This window comes from Gobio gobio, assembly GCF_949357685.1.
Source record: "Gobio gobio genome assembly, chromosome: 7".
In the NCBI taxonomy this organism is placed as follows: domain Eukaryota; kingdom Metazoa; phylum Chordata; class Actinopteri; order Cypriniformes; family Gobionidae; genus Gobio; species Gobio gobio.
In genome coordinates this window covers 55,478,391-55,493,223 of record NC_137103.1, presented here as the reverse complement: position 1 = coordinate 55,493,223, position 14,833 = coordinate 55,478,391, and the positions used below count along the sequence as shown (strand labels likewise).

At 40.1% G+C, this 14,833-nt stretch overlaps 1 protein-coding gene across 1 annotated transcript; it reads right to left on the bottom strand.

Annotated features, from left to right (window-relative positions):
• Positions 1-1,565: 1,565 nt before the first annotated feature.
• On the bottom strand, positions 1,566-14,618 carry pdcl3 (phosducin-like 3). Its single transcript, XM_079821349.1, has 6 exons — positions 14,499-14,618; positions 13,739-13,856; positions 12,083-12,173; positions 10,025-10,168; positions 6,326-6,534; positions 1,566-2,264 (listed from the first exon to the last, which is right to left on the bottom strand). Exons 1-6 carry the CDS (start codon positions 14,502-14,504, stop codon positions 2,116-2,118), a joined length of 717 nt encoding a protein of 238 aa, XP_079677475.1. The 5' UTR covers positions 14,505-14,618; the 3' UTR covers positions 1,566-2,115.
• Between the last annotated feature and the right edge of the window lie 215 nt (positions 14,619-14,833).

Sequence of the window (14,833 nt, the reverse complement as noted above, 5' to 3'; positions counted from 1 at the left end):
TATGATGGATAGATGCACTTTTATGATGGATAGATACACTTTTATGATGGATAGATGCACATTTATGATGGATGGATGCACTTTTATGATGGATGGATGCACTTTTATGATGGATAGATGCACTTTTATGATGGAAGGATGCACTTTTATGAAGGATGGATGCACTTTTATGATGGATAGATGCACTTTTATGATGGATAGATACACTTTTATGATGGATGGATGCACATTTATGATGGATGGATGCACTTTTATGATGGATGGATGCACTTTTATGATGGATAGATGCACTTTTATGATGGAAGGATGCACTTTTATGATGGATGGATGCACTTTTATGATGGATAGATGCACTTTTATGATGGAAGGATGCACTTTTATGAAGGATGGATGCACTTTTATGATGGATAGATGCACTTTTATGATGGAAGGATGCACTTTTATGATGGATAGATGCACTTTTATGATGGAAGGATGCACTTTTATGATGGATGGATGCACTTTTATGATGGATAGATGCACTTTTATGATGGATGGATGCACTTTTATGATGGAAGGATGCACTTTTATGATGGATAGATGCACTTTTATGATGGATAGATGCACTTTTATGATGGATGGATGCACTTTTATGATGGATAGATGCACTTTTATGATGGATGGATGCACTTTTATGATGGATAGATGCACTTTTACGATGGATGGATGCACTTTTACGATGGATGGATGCACTTTTACGATGGATGGATGCACTTTTACGAAGGATGGATGCACTTTTACGATGGATGGATGCACTTTTACAAAGGATGGATGCACTTTTACGATGGATGGATGCACTTTTACAAAGGATGGATGCACTTTTACGATGGATGGATGCACTTTTACAAAGGATGGATGCACTTTTATGATGGATAGATGCACTTTTATGAAGGATGGATGTACTTTTATGATGGATAGATGCACTTTTATGAAGGATGGATGCACTTTTATGATGGATAGATGCAATTTTATGATGGATAGATGCACTTTTATGATGGATAGATGTACTTTTATGATGGATGGATGCACTTTTATGATGGATGGATGTACTTTTATGATGGATGGATGCACTATTATGATGGATAGATGCACTTTTATGATGGATGGATGTACTTTTATGATGGATGGATGCACTTTTATGATGGATGGATGTACTTTTATGATGGATGGATGCACTATTATGATGGATAGATGCACTATTATGATGGATGGATGTACTTTTATGATGGATGGATGCACTTTTATGATGGGCGGATGCACTTTTATGAAGGATAGATGCACTTTTATGATGGATAGATGCACTTTTATGATGGAAGGATGCACTTTTATGAAATGTGCATGAAATGTATGACTGTTTAAAGAATTGACTAATTTACCTGTGAACTGATGGATATAACCCAGTGTGTGTTTCTCTCTCCACAGACATCCTCTGCTCCTATCTGGGATTCTCTCTGACACCGTAATGCCTGAAATGTGTTAAAGCTGCATTAGTGTTGTTATCCAACTACAGAAAAACTGCCAGATTTCATTAAAACCTCTTTTAATAAATGTAACCTCATGCTTGCTGGCGGTTATTGTATTATTGCTAAACCACTAAACCTTTTCAGTATGTGTGTGCAAAGCCTGGGTAATGATAGAATGCAAAAAGGAAATTGATGGAAAATGAACTGAAATTGTTCATGGCATATCCCCAAAATATCCCTTAATAATATCACCGCTTGTCCTAGGGTTAGCAGAAGCTTCGCTATTAACACACACACACACACACACGACAGTAAAATGCACTCAAATCAATATGTTTTTATATAATAAATGGTGACAAGCATTGAACTGACAAAGGTTGTATTATTAGAAATCTTATATAAAACAAAATGCAAATTTCCGGGAAATAATCCGTTTAATGATGGCTGGTTTAAAAATGTTTTCGAGTGCGGTCCCCGTCCCAGAGAGAGGGCGTGTCTTTAACATGGCCAAGATCAGAGTCTGCTCGGCAACCGTTGAACAGTCTTTTCTGATGCGTCAGAGTCGCCACAAAACCACTGGATTTCGAAGTCCAGCTGTGATTCTGATGTGATGCTAGTCCTCGTCTGAGTCCTCATCTCCGTCTCTGCGGTTGGGCGCCGAGCAGCGAATGGACGTCATCAGCTGATCCTGGATCTGTTTCCTGGGGTTTTCCTCCAGGTCGGTCTTCACAGCTCCGGTCTCCGATAAACGCCACTCCAGCTCTGAAACAAACAGAACAAATTGGTCATGTGCACACACATCTTTCGGAAAGGAAATGTGAAAAAATAATAAAACACTTTTTAATTTTTTTTTTTGGTGCTGGACAGTCAATATGAGGAAAAATGTATGGGGAAATTTTATATTTACACACACACACACACACACACACACACACACACACACACACACACACACACACACACACACACACACACACACACACACACACACACACACACACACACACACACACACACACACACACACACACACACACACACACACACACACACACACACACACACACACACACACACACACACACACACACACACACACACACACACACACACACACACACACACACACACACACACACACACACACACACACATCAGGCATAACATTATGACCACTGACAGGTGAAGTGGATAACTGTTAGTGGGTGGGATATATTAGGCAGCAAGTGAACATTTTGTCCTCAGAGTTGGTGTTAGAAGCAGGAAAAATGGGCAAGCGTGAGGATTTGAGTGAGTTTGGGCCAGATTGTGACGGCTAGAGGACTGGGTCAGAGCATCTCCAAAACTGCAGCTCTTGTGGGGTGTTCCCGGTCTGCAGTGGTCAGTCTCTATCAAAAGTGCTCAAGGAAGGAACAGTGGAGAACCAGCGACAGGGTCATGGAGGACCAGTGGAGAACCGGCCACAGGGTCATGAAGGACCAGTGGAGAACCGGCCACAGGGTCATGGAGGACCAGTGGAGAACCGGCCACAGGGTCATGAAGGACCAGTGGAGAACCGGCCACAGGGTCATGGAGGACCAGTGGAGAACCGGCCACAGGGTCATGAAGGACCAGTGGAGAACCGGCCACAGGGTCATGAAGGACCAGTGGAGAACCGGCCACAGGGTCATGAAGGACCAGTGGAGAACCGGCCACAGGGTCATGGAGGACCAGTGGAGAACCGGCCACAGGGTCATGGAGGACCAGTGGAGAACCGGCCACAGGGTCATGAAGAACCAGTGGAGAACCGGCCACAGGGTCATGAAGGACCAGTGGAGAACCGGCCACAGGGTCATGGAGGACCAGTGGAGAACCGGCCACAGGGTCATGGAGGACCAGTGGAGAACCGGCCACAGGGTCATGGAGGACCAGTGGAGAACCGGCCACAGGGTCATGAAGGACCAGTGGAGAACCGGCCACAGGGTCATGGAGGACCAGTGGAGAACCGGCCACAGGGTCATGGAGGACCAGTGGAGAACCGGCCACAGGGTCATGGAGGACCAGTGGAGAACCGGCCACAGGGTCATGGAGGACCAGTGGAGAACCGGCCACAGGGTCATGGAGGACCAGTGGAGAACCGGCCACAGGGTCATGGAGGACCAGTGGAGAACCGGCCACAGGGTCATGAAGGACCAGTGGAGAACCGGCCACAGGGTCATGGAGGACCAGTGGAGAACCGGCCACAGGGTCATGGAGGACCAGTGGAGAACCGGCCACAGGGTCATGAAGGACCAGTGGAGAACCGGCCACAGGGTCATGAAGGACCAGTGGAGAACCGGCCACAGGGTCATGGAGGACCAGTGGAGAACCGGCCACAGGGTCATGAAGGACCAGTGGAGAACCGGCCACCGGGTCATGGAGGACCAGTGGAGAACCGGCCACAGGGTCATGAAGGACCAGTGGAGAACCGGCCACAGGGTCATGGAGGACCAGTGGAGAACCGGCCACAGGGTCATGGAGGACCAGTGGAAAACCGGCCACAGGGTCATGGAGGACCAGTGGAGAACCGGCCACAGGGTCATGGAGGACCAGTGGAGAACCGGCCACAGGGTCATGGAGGACCAGTGGAGAACCGGCCACAGGGTCATGGAGGACCAGTGGAGAACCGGCCACAGGGTCATGAAGGACCAGTGGAGAACCGGCCACAGGGTCATGGAGGACCAGTGGAGAACCGGCCACAGGGTCATGAAGGACCAGTGGAGAACCGGCCACAGGGTCATGAAGGACCAGTGGAGAACCGGCCACCGGGTCATGGAGGACCAGTGGAGAACCGGCCACAGGGTCATGGAGGACCAGTGGAGAACCGGCCACAGGGTCATGGGCGGCCGAGGCTCATTGATGCCCGTGTGGTCGATCAAACAGACGAGCTACTGGAGCTCAAACTGCTCAAGAAGTTAATGCTGGTTCTGATAGAAAGGTGTCAGAATACACACAGAGCATCTCAGTTTGTTGTGTATGGGCACAGCCGCTGACCAGTGCCCATGCTGACCCCTGACCCCGCCCAAAGCACCAACAGTGGCCCGTGAGCATCAGAACTGGACCACGGAGCAATGGAAGAAGGTGGCCTGGTTCCTTATCGACAAATTCAAATGGTCATCCTAATTTTTACTCATTTTAAAATAAAAAAAATACTAATTAAAAAAGAAAATCCATGCTATATATTACATACTGCATATTAACTAATTTAATTATATTTAATAAAATGTATAACAAAAAATGTGTTATCCACAAATCCAAATGGGCATCACAAAAGCCTAATCTTAAAATAAATAACTAATACAAATTCTATCTTAAATATAATTAATTGGCATGCTATATATTCACTTGTATGTATATATAAACGAATTGAATTATATTTAATTTATCCATAAATCGAAATGGGCATCACAAAAAACAAAACAAAATCTACTATTTAACTCTTTCCCCGCCATTGACAGAATTTTCCGGTGATCCCGTGTTTTCGGTTATACTGTAGGGGGCGCTGTTACACATCTTCTGAACGAGAACTGAATCTCCTGATCAAAACACAGCAGAAGCAGAAGCATTGCTGACGCACATGTAAAATAACACGATCATGAAACATTAAACAGCATATAGGGGTGATTTCAGGGTCTTTGCCATTGAGATGACTTGGAAAAAGTGTCCCAATCTCCCCGAATTCCCCTTAAATCAAAACTGCCTAATGTTACTGACTGAACTGTCGACCCAGGACGAGCTCTAGGACTGTGAAGCTTTGGGCAGTTAATGGACTCTTTTGATCATCGTTCTGAATGTAGTCTTTTTTGCTTTATTAAACCTACCCACATTCAAGTATTGATAGCAAAAAGACTGCATGAAGCTGGAATAAAGTAGCCTGGCGTGGCCATACTCAATTCTAGTCAGAATATGAGTCTGGTGCCGCTCCATTGAGCTTTGATTATGGGGCGTGTTTCAACCGAGCCAGGAAAGACCTCAATTGGATAGACCCACAACCAATCAGAGCAACGCGTAACGTTAGTTGTCAAATGTCAACAGAACTCAACTGCACTGTGTTACCAAGTCCGTGTTTTTCTCCATGTCCGCGGGTTGAAGCGACCCCAATCATGTGATTATATAAACCCAGGAATGCGAATTTTAGCAGGCAACCTTGCCAAAATAACATATTTTGCCAACCAAACGTTTTGAGTAGCAATTGTGCGCGACATTGCAAAAACACTTGGAAACCCTGTCTGCACGCACGCTGGATTAAGTAACGTTACAAGATAAAGATGAGTGTAAACGATCTTTGGCAGTAATAAAATAATTTAAGGATACACAGAGCACTTACCAACACGATCATCGTTTCTGAGAGAAATAGTGAAGGTGAACGCATATACGAACAAGTTCTCCGTTTAGGATTAGAGCAAATTCAACCCAAGAGCCTTCGATGACGTGGATGATTACGCTACTGTTGATCATCTGTCAATCATCGTCTAAAGCCCGCCCTGATGATTTCATTGGTCCGAACAGTTTCTGTTCGGGCATAATTCCTCCTCTATGGAGCGAGTCCAGACCGAATTGCCCGAGCAAAACATTTTGTGGGCGGGGCTAAATTCGGCTGGCATCCAGGCTAGGAATAAAGCTGTTCTGTTCTTTCTTTTGATATATTACATCAGATATTCAAACTACAAAAAATTCTGGGGGCCATAAAACTTGCCAAAATGGTCAAAAACGCTGCTGGTGAAAGAGTTAAAAGTATTGTGTGATCAGCCAATGGTGTTGCGTTCAGGAGTGAAACTGAAATTAAGCAAGAAAATCCCTCTCACCGTCACACTTCAGGTTCATGCCGCCGAAGACCAGAGGGCCAATGAACTGGGCCTTCATCTCGCCCTCGCAGTAGATGAAGATCGTGGGCAGGTTGCGGTCGGGGTAGTTGGGAATGCAGGTGGTGGCAATAGATTTGAGGAACTTGGTTTGAGGAAACTTGTTGGCCAGATTTGCCAGATGCTGGTTTATCAGCGTGCACAACGGGATCCTGCGGGATAACAACCGGACAGTCAGAGTACAGTGGGACACCTTTCATTTAGACAATGACAATGACAAGTACTTTTCCAGGACATTTTTAATTGTACTACGGCGGGAATAAAAGACAAGGATCATGCCAAATATTGCTTTCTAAGTCTTTAAAAGCCATACAGTTTATTGATATTTCTTAACAATCCAACATTCTTCAATATGAGCTCTTAATCATACATTATGACTATGGAAGTTTGTTTACACCACAGAATAGAAAGAAAAGGTAATTGTGACTTTTTATCTCGCTATTCTGACTCTCTCGCAATTGCGAATTTACATATTTGTGATATAAAAATTATTTTTTACTCAGAATTTGACTTTATAACTTGGAATTGCAGTCTAGATCTCACAATTCTGAGAAAAGAAGTCAGAATTGCAAGATATAAACTCGCAACTGCGCAGAAAAGTCAATTGTGACGAAAAGACTTGCGCGTTTATATCACGCAATTCTGACTATATCTTGCAATTCTGACTTTATAACACACAAATGTGACTTTATATCAAAATGATGTGATTAGGGAGCAGCTTATGAGTTAACATTCACTGAGCAGTTATAGCATTAGCATTAGCTAACGGCTGAGAGTGGCAACACAAGACTAAACATCATTATTCAAGAATACTTCTCACACACATCAAACTCAGCATGTGCTTTCTGCAACTAGCGCTTATTGTTTGGGCCAGCGATAAACTCTTTATACTCGGCTAAAGAAATCACTTTTTTTTAAAGAATTTTCCCAGACGACAACAAGATTTTCCAGGACATTTTACATTTTCTCTAATTTTCCATGTGTTTTCCAGGACTGGAAAATTTGTCATCAATTTTCCATGTGTTTTCCAGGACGAGTGGGAACCCTGCGTATGTAGAACTCAGAAACCCTTGTTATTAGCGACACCGGTGGCCGTTCAGTGAACTGCAGCCACTTATTGCGCATGCTCACGTAACGTACATGGGCGTCACTAGTAGTGTTATGCCGATATTTGCAATTTTTACGTGCATCGGCCGATATAAGGCTGCTGCGTTCGCCGATATTTTTTCCCCTGCATTATTTACAGACAGGCGTCCTCAGGGCAGCTCTCACCGTCTTCAAACTCTCTCGCTCTCCCTCGCGCATATTAATCAAAATCAACTGAGAATTGACACAATGGTAAAAGGTTGAAAGTTTCACGTGGAGCATTGGGAGATTTTTTCCTGAATTACCGCTGGTGTTGCTCTACAAGAGATTAAGTGAAGGGCACCTTAACTCTAAATAATGCTGGGTTAAAAATAACCCAAGTTGGGTTGAAAATGGACTAACCCAGTGATTGACCTATCGGTAAGCCCCGCCCCCCTTAGCTACTGTTGCTAACTCGGACAAACAAATGAAGTTGCTGTATCTTACAATGTACAGCTGTCAGTGTGAAAACCTTATCCCAAGATGTTTTTTGACACAGAATGTAGCGTATATCCCGTCCGAATGATGACCAAACTTTACTGATGGTTTATCAAGTTTATTACATAGTTTTTCACTCAAACAAATAATCTGAGGCGTTCGATGGGAGGGGCTTACCGATAGGTCAATTGGGTTGTTTTAACCCAGCAATTAGGGTTGTTTTAAGCAAACATTTAACCCAACTGCTGGGTCAAAACAACCCAATTGCTGGGTTAGTCCATATTCAACCCAACTTGGGTTATTTTTAACCCAGCATTTTTTAGAGTGTAACCATTAGATGACTAGGTTGTAAATAGTTGTAAAATGAAGTATAGTACAGTCAGTGTGCACTTTATTATTCTGCTTGCTTGTTGATACTGTGTGCAATAGTGTCATTATTTTATTTATGCTTAAATATTTATTTTCAGAATTTATTTTCACCACTGAACTCTTTTTTTTCTTGTTCTACATCACCTGTTTTTACTATTTGTTAAATATAGTTTTTTTTAGTTCAATAAATGTTCCTTTTTTAAATTGTAAATTATCATCCTGATCATTGTGTCATTTTTATGTTGTAAATGGAGGGAGCAAAAGCAGTATCGGCTTCAAATATCGGCTCCAGAAAATCGGCAGCTCGTATCGCTCATCGGCTAAAGGCTGATGGGAAAAAAATCGGTATCTGCACTAAAAAAATCCATATCGGTCGATCCCTAATTTAAACAATGCTTAGAGAGCATTTGTGTGTGATTTGAGTTCTGAGAACTTGGCTCAAAGTTAATTAAAACAACCATTTCAAAAGCTGAAGTGACTTTCTTTTTTATATACTATAGTTAGAATATGTATAACTCAATGTATTAACTAATTGAAAAAGCTGAATAATCGTTCAAAATTCACTGATTAGTCGGCGATGCAAATGACAATAATCGATGATTAGATTATTAAAATAATCGTTTGTTGCAGCCCTATTGATGAGTATTATGTCAAGTCAAGTCAACTTTATTTATATAGCGCTTTTAACAATGTAGATTGTTTCAAAGCAGCTTTACAGTGTTAAACAGGAAAATAATGCAGCATAATATTAATCAGCTGTATAGCCATTCTGGAAACATTTCAAGTATCATACAGTGACAGTGTGGGCGTTAGATCAATAATTCGATCAGTAATTTAGTTTAAATGGTTAATTTAGTTCAAATTTTTCAACTAAACATTGAAATAAATCTAAATAATAATGTCCTATATTATGAGTGTATAGCTCAGTGACTGCAACCATACAGCGTGCACTCGCTCGTTCTTTCGTTCATCTTCAGAACACAAATGAAGTGTTTCTGTCTGACCCCTCCATAGACGGCAATGTAATGAACACTTTCAAGGTCCAGAAAGGCAGGAAACACATCGTTAAAATAGTCCATGTGGCTCAACCTTAACGTTATGAAGCGATGAGAACACTTTAGTGCATAAAAACAAACAAAAATAACGACTTTATTCAACAATTTCTTTTTCTTCTACGTGATCCACGTAAACGCCACAACGCATGCGATCATGTGATCGTGCTCGGCCAATAGTGAGCCGGCGTTCTGCCGTAGAACCCGGAAGTGCTGTACTTCGTGAATAGCCCAACAAATGAATAGCGTAAGAGAGTGACAGGGAAGAGATTGTTGAATAAAGTCGTTATTGTTGTGCACTAAAGTATTCTCGTCACTTCATAACATTAAGGTTGAGCCACTGGAGGCACATGGACTATTTTAAAGATGTCTTTACTTCCTTTTTGGACCTTGAAAGTGTTCATTACGGTCTATGGAGGGGTCGGAGCTCTCGGATTTCATCAGAAATATCGTCATTTGTGTTCTGAAGATGAAGTGACAGTAATTAATGACAGAATTTACATTTTTGGGTGAACTATCCCTTTAAGAATAAGAAGAGAATGATACACAAATAAGATACAGTGCATGGGATCTAAAATCCAAAGCATCTTTACCACAACATTTTGCATGATAAATGATATAATACACGTATAGTGCAAAGGTCAATGTGTAAAATCACCCCGGTTTGTAGAGATGCAGCACCACCCAGATTCCGGCTCCAGCTTTGTTGACCTCCTTCACGTAATCCTGACCCGAGATCTCGGTCAACTCCCCAAACGCGTTCTTTATCTGGTTGGCTTTCCACTCCGCAAGCCTCTTCTGTCTGTCAGAGAGAGGCGATAAACCATTATTCACTGGACAATCATAACCTTGTGCAGCAGCTGCAGATCAAAGAGTGTGTTTAGTCTTTAGTTTCCATCCACCTATTTTTAATGCTCATTTTGGGATAATCACATTAAAAGAAAGATAACTTTATGGCGTTTGTCTGCCTGCTCTGAGACACAAGTAAATTATTATACATCAAGTAATTATACTACATACAGTGGCTTCTCCTGCAGCTGATATTTGATATTTAGTGCCAGTTTATGAGGAAGTGATGATTTTGTTCTCTTTGACTCAGTGGATGGAAACGCCGCTTTATTCGCAAATGCTTTATGCGAAATTCCAATTTTGCACATTAGCTAAATTCACAACTTTGGATGGAATCCGCTAACAAAACGTGATTTCTGTTGACACTCAGTGTAATGAAACACTGTGTAAAGGCAACTCTAGTGGTTAAACGGACTCAAGTGCTTGAGTTTCAGTGCCAAACATTCTCTGAATGGGAGATTTTCAAACTTGAATCTGAAGTGTAAATTTCACAAGACGAAGACTGAAATTATCCACAATTGATACATTCAGAATTAATAGCAGAAGTTTAATACTGAATATTGAATATCAATGCAGTGCAAAACACTGTGCTTTATTTATCACTGTTAGAGTGACAAAAACAACTGCCAATCGAGGACTAAAACACAGGGAACTATGAAATCCGCTTTATTTTCCCCCAAAATACATTCAAATTTTTCTGGATTCCATTTTTTTTTTACATTTTGATGGGGAAATTATTTTTTTAGTAATCAAAAAGCATGTCTAATTAATTGAAATCATGAAACTTGTAGAATTTTACATTAAGTTAAAAAAAATATATATTTTTTTATTTTTTCCGTTAAATTCCATTTTATTTTTTTACCAAATACTGTGTTTTCAGTTTTCTGGATTCCACTTAAATGGTATAATTAAATGTTAATATTCAAAAATCATGTCTTTAATTAATTAATTAATTCATTCATACATTAAATTCATAAAAACAACTATTTTATATATATAAAAATGGTTTTTGATTATTAAAATTTAATTAAACCATTTAAGTGGAATCCAGAAAACATAAATAAATAAATAAATAAATATATATATATATATATATATATATATATATATATATATATATATATATATATATATATATATATATATAATAATTTATTTATATGATTTTTTCCCCCACAAAGTCTGTGTTGTGCATTTTTTGGTTATCAAATGAAGACAACGCATTAATTTAATTGATCTTTTAATCATATGAAATTAAACAAACTGTTTTCATTAAACAACGTGCTGCACAATGAGCTTTTCATGGATGAAAAATTAAGGACTATTCCTTAAAAAATAAAGTGTTGATAATTTATTATTATTAGTGTTAGTATTATTATTAGATTGAGATGCATCTAAATTCTACTGTACAACAGTAATATATTTCTGTCAAGTTAAACCGAACTTATTTTGACGGGTTGCCATGAAGACCTTTGAGTTTCTGAGTGTTTATGATATTATGACGATAGTTTTTCTCAGATGAAACTGTAAAATGCTGTGAAGATGAAGTTCATGTCCTCATATAAGTGAGACGGCAGAGGCCAGAAACACGAGCGTTACGCGTGCTTCTGTGTGTGTGTGTGTGTGTGTGTGTCTGTAACCACGTGTCTGCGCCATTCATTCACACAGAGAGACACAGAATATGTTCAATTCATATTTAAATAGTCTTTTTGTGGTTTAATATTCACATACACTAGTCTATATTGCGATTGGATTTAAATTTACTGACCTGCTTTTTATTTATTCGTCAAATTGAACTGTGTGTCATCATAGGGCCCTAACTAGAACATAATGCTAGATTTCATCAGTAACGCACACACACACATACCTGTACATCTCCATGGCGAGTTCATCCTCATCATTAAACTCATCTTCATTTTCATCCAGCTCCTCTAGAGTCATGCTCTCATAGGTCTTGACTGCAAAAGAGCAGGATATCAGGTCACATATTTACTGTTTCACAGGCTTCAGGATAAGCAAAACTGATTATCTGATGACAAGGAGGAACAAAATCAATATTTAAAGGGGACCTATTATGCGAAATTCAATTTATACGGTGTTTGAACATAGATGTGTGTAAACAACCAGCCTATAATGGTAAAAATCCACACAATACTTGTGTTATAATCCCAATCGATCTCATATTTCCCCCACTCCTACATAAGAGTAGGGAAGCCCCGCCCATGCCTGTTGATGATTGGCCCTTTTAGCATAGACACGCCCCTGAGTGAGACGCCATTTCGGTTTACTCGCTGTATCAGCGCTCGAGTATTACAATGTGCGCCAAAAACATCACTAATGTTGTGTTGATGAACCAGCGAACACACGAGTCTCATAGAGGAGTTCATTTATGAAGGAAATGTGCTGAAGAATGTCAGTAAAATGTTTGACATTTTGTCTGAGTGAGATTGGCCAGTTTTGTTGTTGATGGAGTATCTGAAGCTTGTGTAAAGGCTCCGCCCTCTTCTGGAAGGGGGGCGGGGAGCAGCAGCTCATTTGCATTTAAAGGGACGCACACAAAAACGGCGCGGTTTTGCTCACACCCAAATAGGGGCAAATTTGACACGTTATAATAAATGATCTTGAGCTGAAACTTCACAGACACATTCTGGGGACACCAGAGATTTATAATACATCACATCTTGTGGAAAGGGGCAAAATATGCCCCCTTTAAACCATAGATATGCATACGTAGATGCCCCATTAGCAACTGTTTCTATGGGCCGCTATACTTTAGCCGTCCGCCATTTTCGAACGGTCAAAGCATGAACGCGCTTTGTGAATATTCACATGTTGCCTGTGCGTCTGCAACCGTAGTTATACACAAGCATGTATGAAATTAATATCTATACATCAATAGACTGAAGCAGATGAGTTAGGATTTAGTTTATCATTAATGGTAGATAATTCTGCATTCTAAAAAATATTGGTTAAAGATCTTTACATTTTCTTAATATCATTAATATTGACCATCAGAGAACCCTACAGACACATTGCTCAGCTTTTAATGAAGTTCATTGGAAAGAAATCATAAACTATCAACCAGTCAGCCATCAAAGTAAATAAATTATAAAAACTAGTAATAAATTAGCTAGTAATGTGTTTAATAAACATCAATATAGACTATTTAGTCAACCCATGTTTTAAGTAATCATCATAGGTATTATCTGAAATTCTCAAAAATCATCACAATTTTTAAGAACAGGGAAAATTATAATTGATCATTTTGACTCATAATTTATTATACATTTATTTATAATACGAAAACACAAACCAACCCCATTGTCACCTGTGAAAGGTTATCCAATTTCTTAGGGAATTTCATTTTTTTATGCGAGTGATGATTGACAGCATCTAAAGTGTTGACGTGTGTTGACCGTTCTAAAATGGCGACGCGCCGACGTGAATGGAGAGGTCGAATGGGGCATCTACGTATACATATCTATGCTTTAAACTATAATTGTGTGACATAACCTCATCTTACCAATAGACTGAGACTGAAGAAGCTGCTCGTCGTCTTCCTCCTCCTCCGGTTTTTCTTTAGGAGGGAGAATGCCTTTCCTCCTGAGGATGTCATTCCACTCGGTGTCTTCATTTGGGTCCTACATTCACAATAACACACACATTCAGAGACATGAGGTTATCGACCACACACACTGGGAAACCTCAGCTTCAGAGTTCACAGAGCTGAAGTTATTACTGAATCAAGGCTTTTACACATCATATGAAACGATCAATCAATAATATGTTTAAATAATTACACTAAAACATTTATATTCCTTAAAATATCCACCACTTTCATCATTTTACTAATTTGCATGGCTTTTTCAGGACTGGAAAATGACATTTTTAATGTTAATCTGAAGAAGAATAGATAATTTTGTACTCAGAAACTGCTAGTAAACTCCACAAACAGTCAGAAAAGGCAAGTAACACTGAATTAAACGTTAAAGTATTGGATGCAGAACAACTGAAACAGCATTTTCTTACAAAACGTGCCTTTTGTTTTGTCGAAAAATATATTTTTACAGTGTAATACCAACATAAGTATAACATATACACAATATAAGCGTACAGATCACTTTTTCTCAGGGTGTATGTGTCGTTTAAGACAGTTACTAGTCAAAATATCTTCACTAAACTATCATTATCATCATAACCAGCAACTGCTCTAACACATCAATAAATCAACGACCATTTGAAGTCCAATATAACGTGAATTAAAGGTTTTTAAACACACAAACCTGCATCTCTGTGCTGTGTGAATCACACCACTGCTCTCACCACGCCGGAAACAGAAGGAGCGCTCCTCATTCTCTTCCGGCCGAACACAAGACGCGTCCGTGACATAAACAACATCAAACATCCGCTTTTTCATCAGTTTTATTAATTAAAATAAGCTGTGAAATCAAAATAAACACTTTAACGTCATGGTGGAAACATATATTTGCGCAAGACGATTAATGTGAACATATAAACTCGAGCGGAACAGAAGTGTGTAGGACGATAATTAGTGTTGCACCGTTTTCCGCCTTGTTTCTGAATGCCCATTTATGGCGTTGTAGTGCAGCGCACGTAA

Bases quoted from the DNA above. Each gene is read 5' to 3' on its own strand.
- pdcl3 (XM_079821349.1), bottom strand. The intron at 6,535-10,024 runs GTGATTTTACAC...GTTATCCCGCAG, and splicing joins CTGCATCTCTACAAACCGGG to GATCCCGTTGTGCACGCTGA. The intron at 2,265-6,325 runs GTGAGAGGGATT...TGTTTGTTTCAG, and splicing joins CATGAACCTGAAGTGTGACG to AGCTGGAGTGGCGTTTATCG.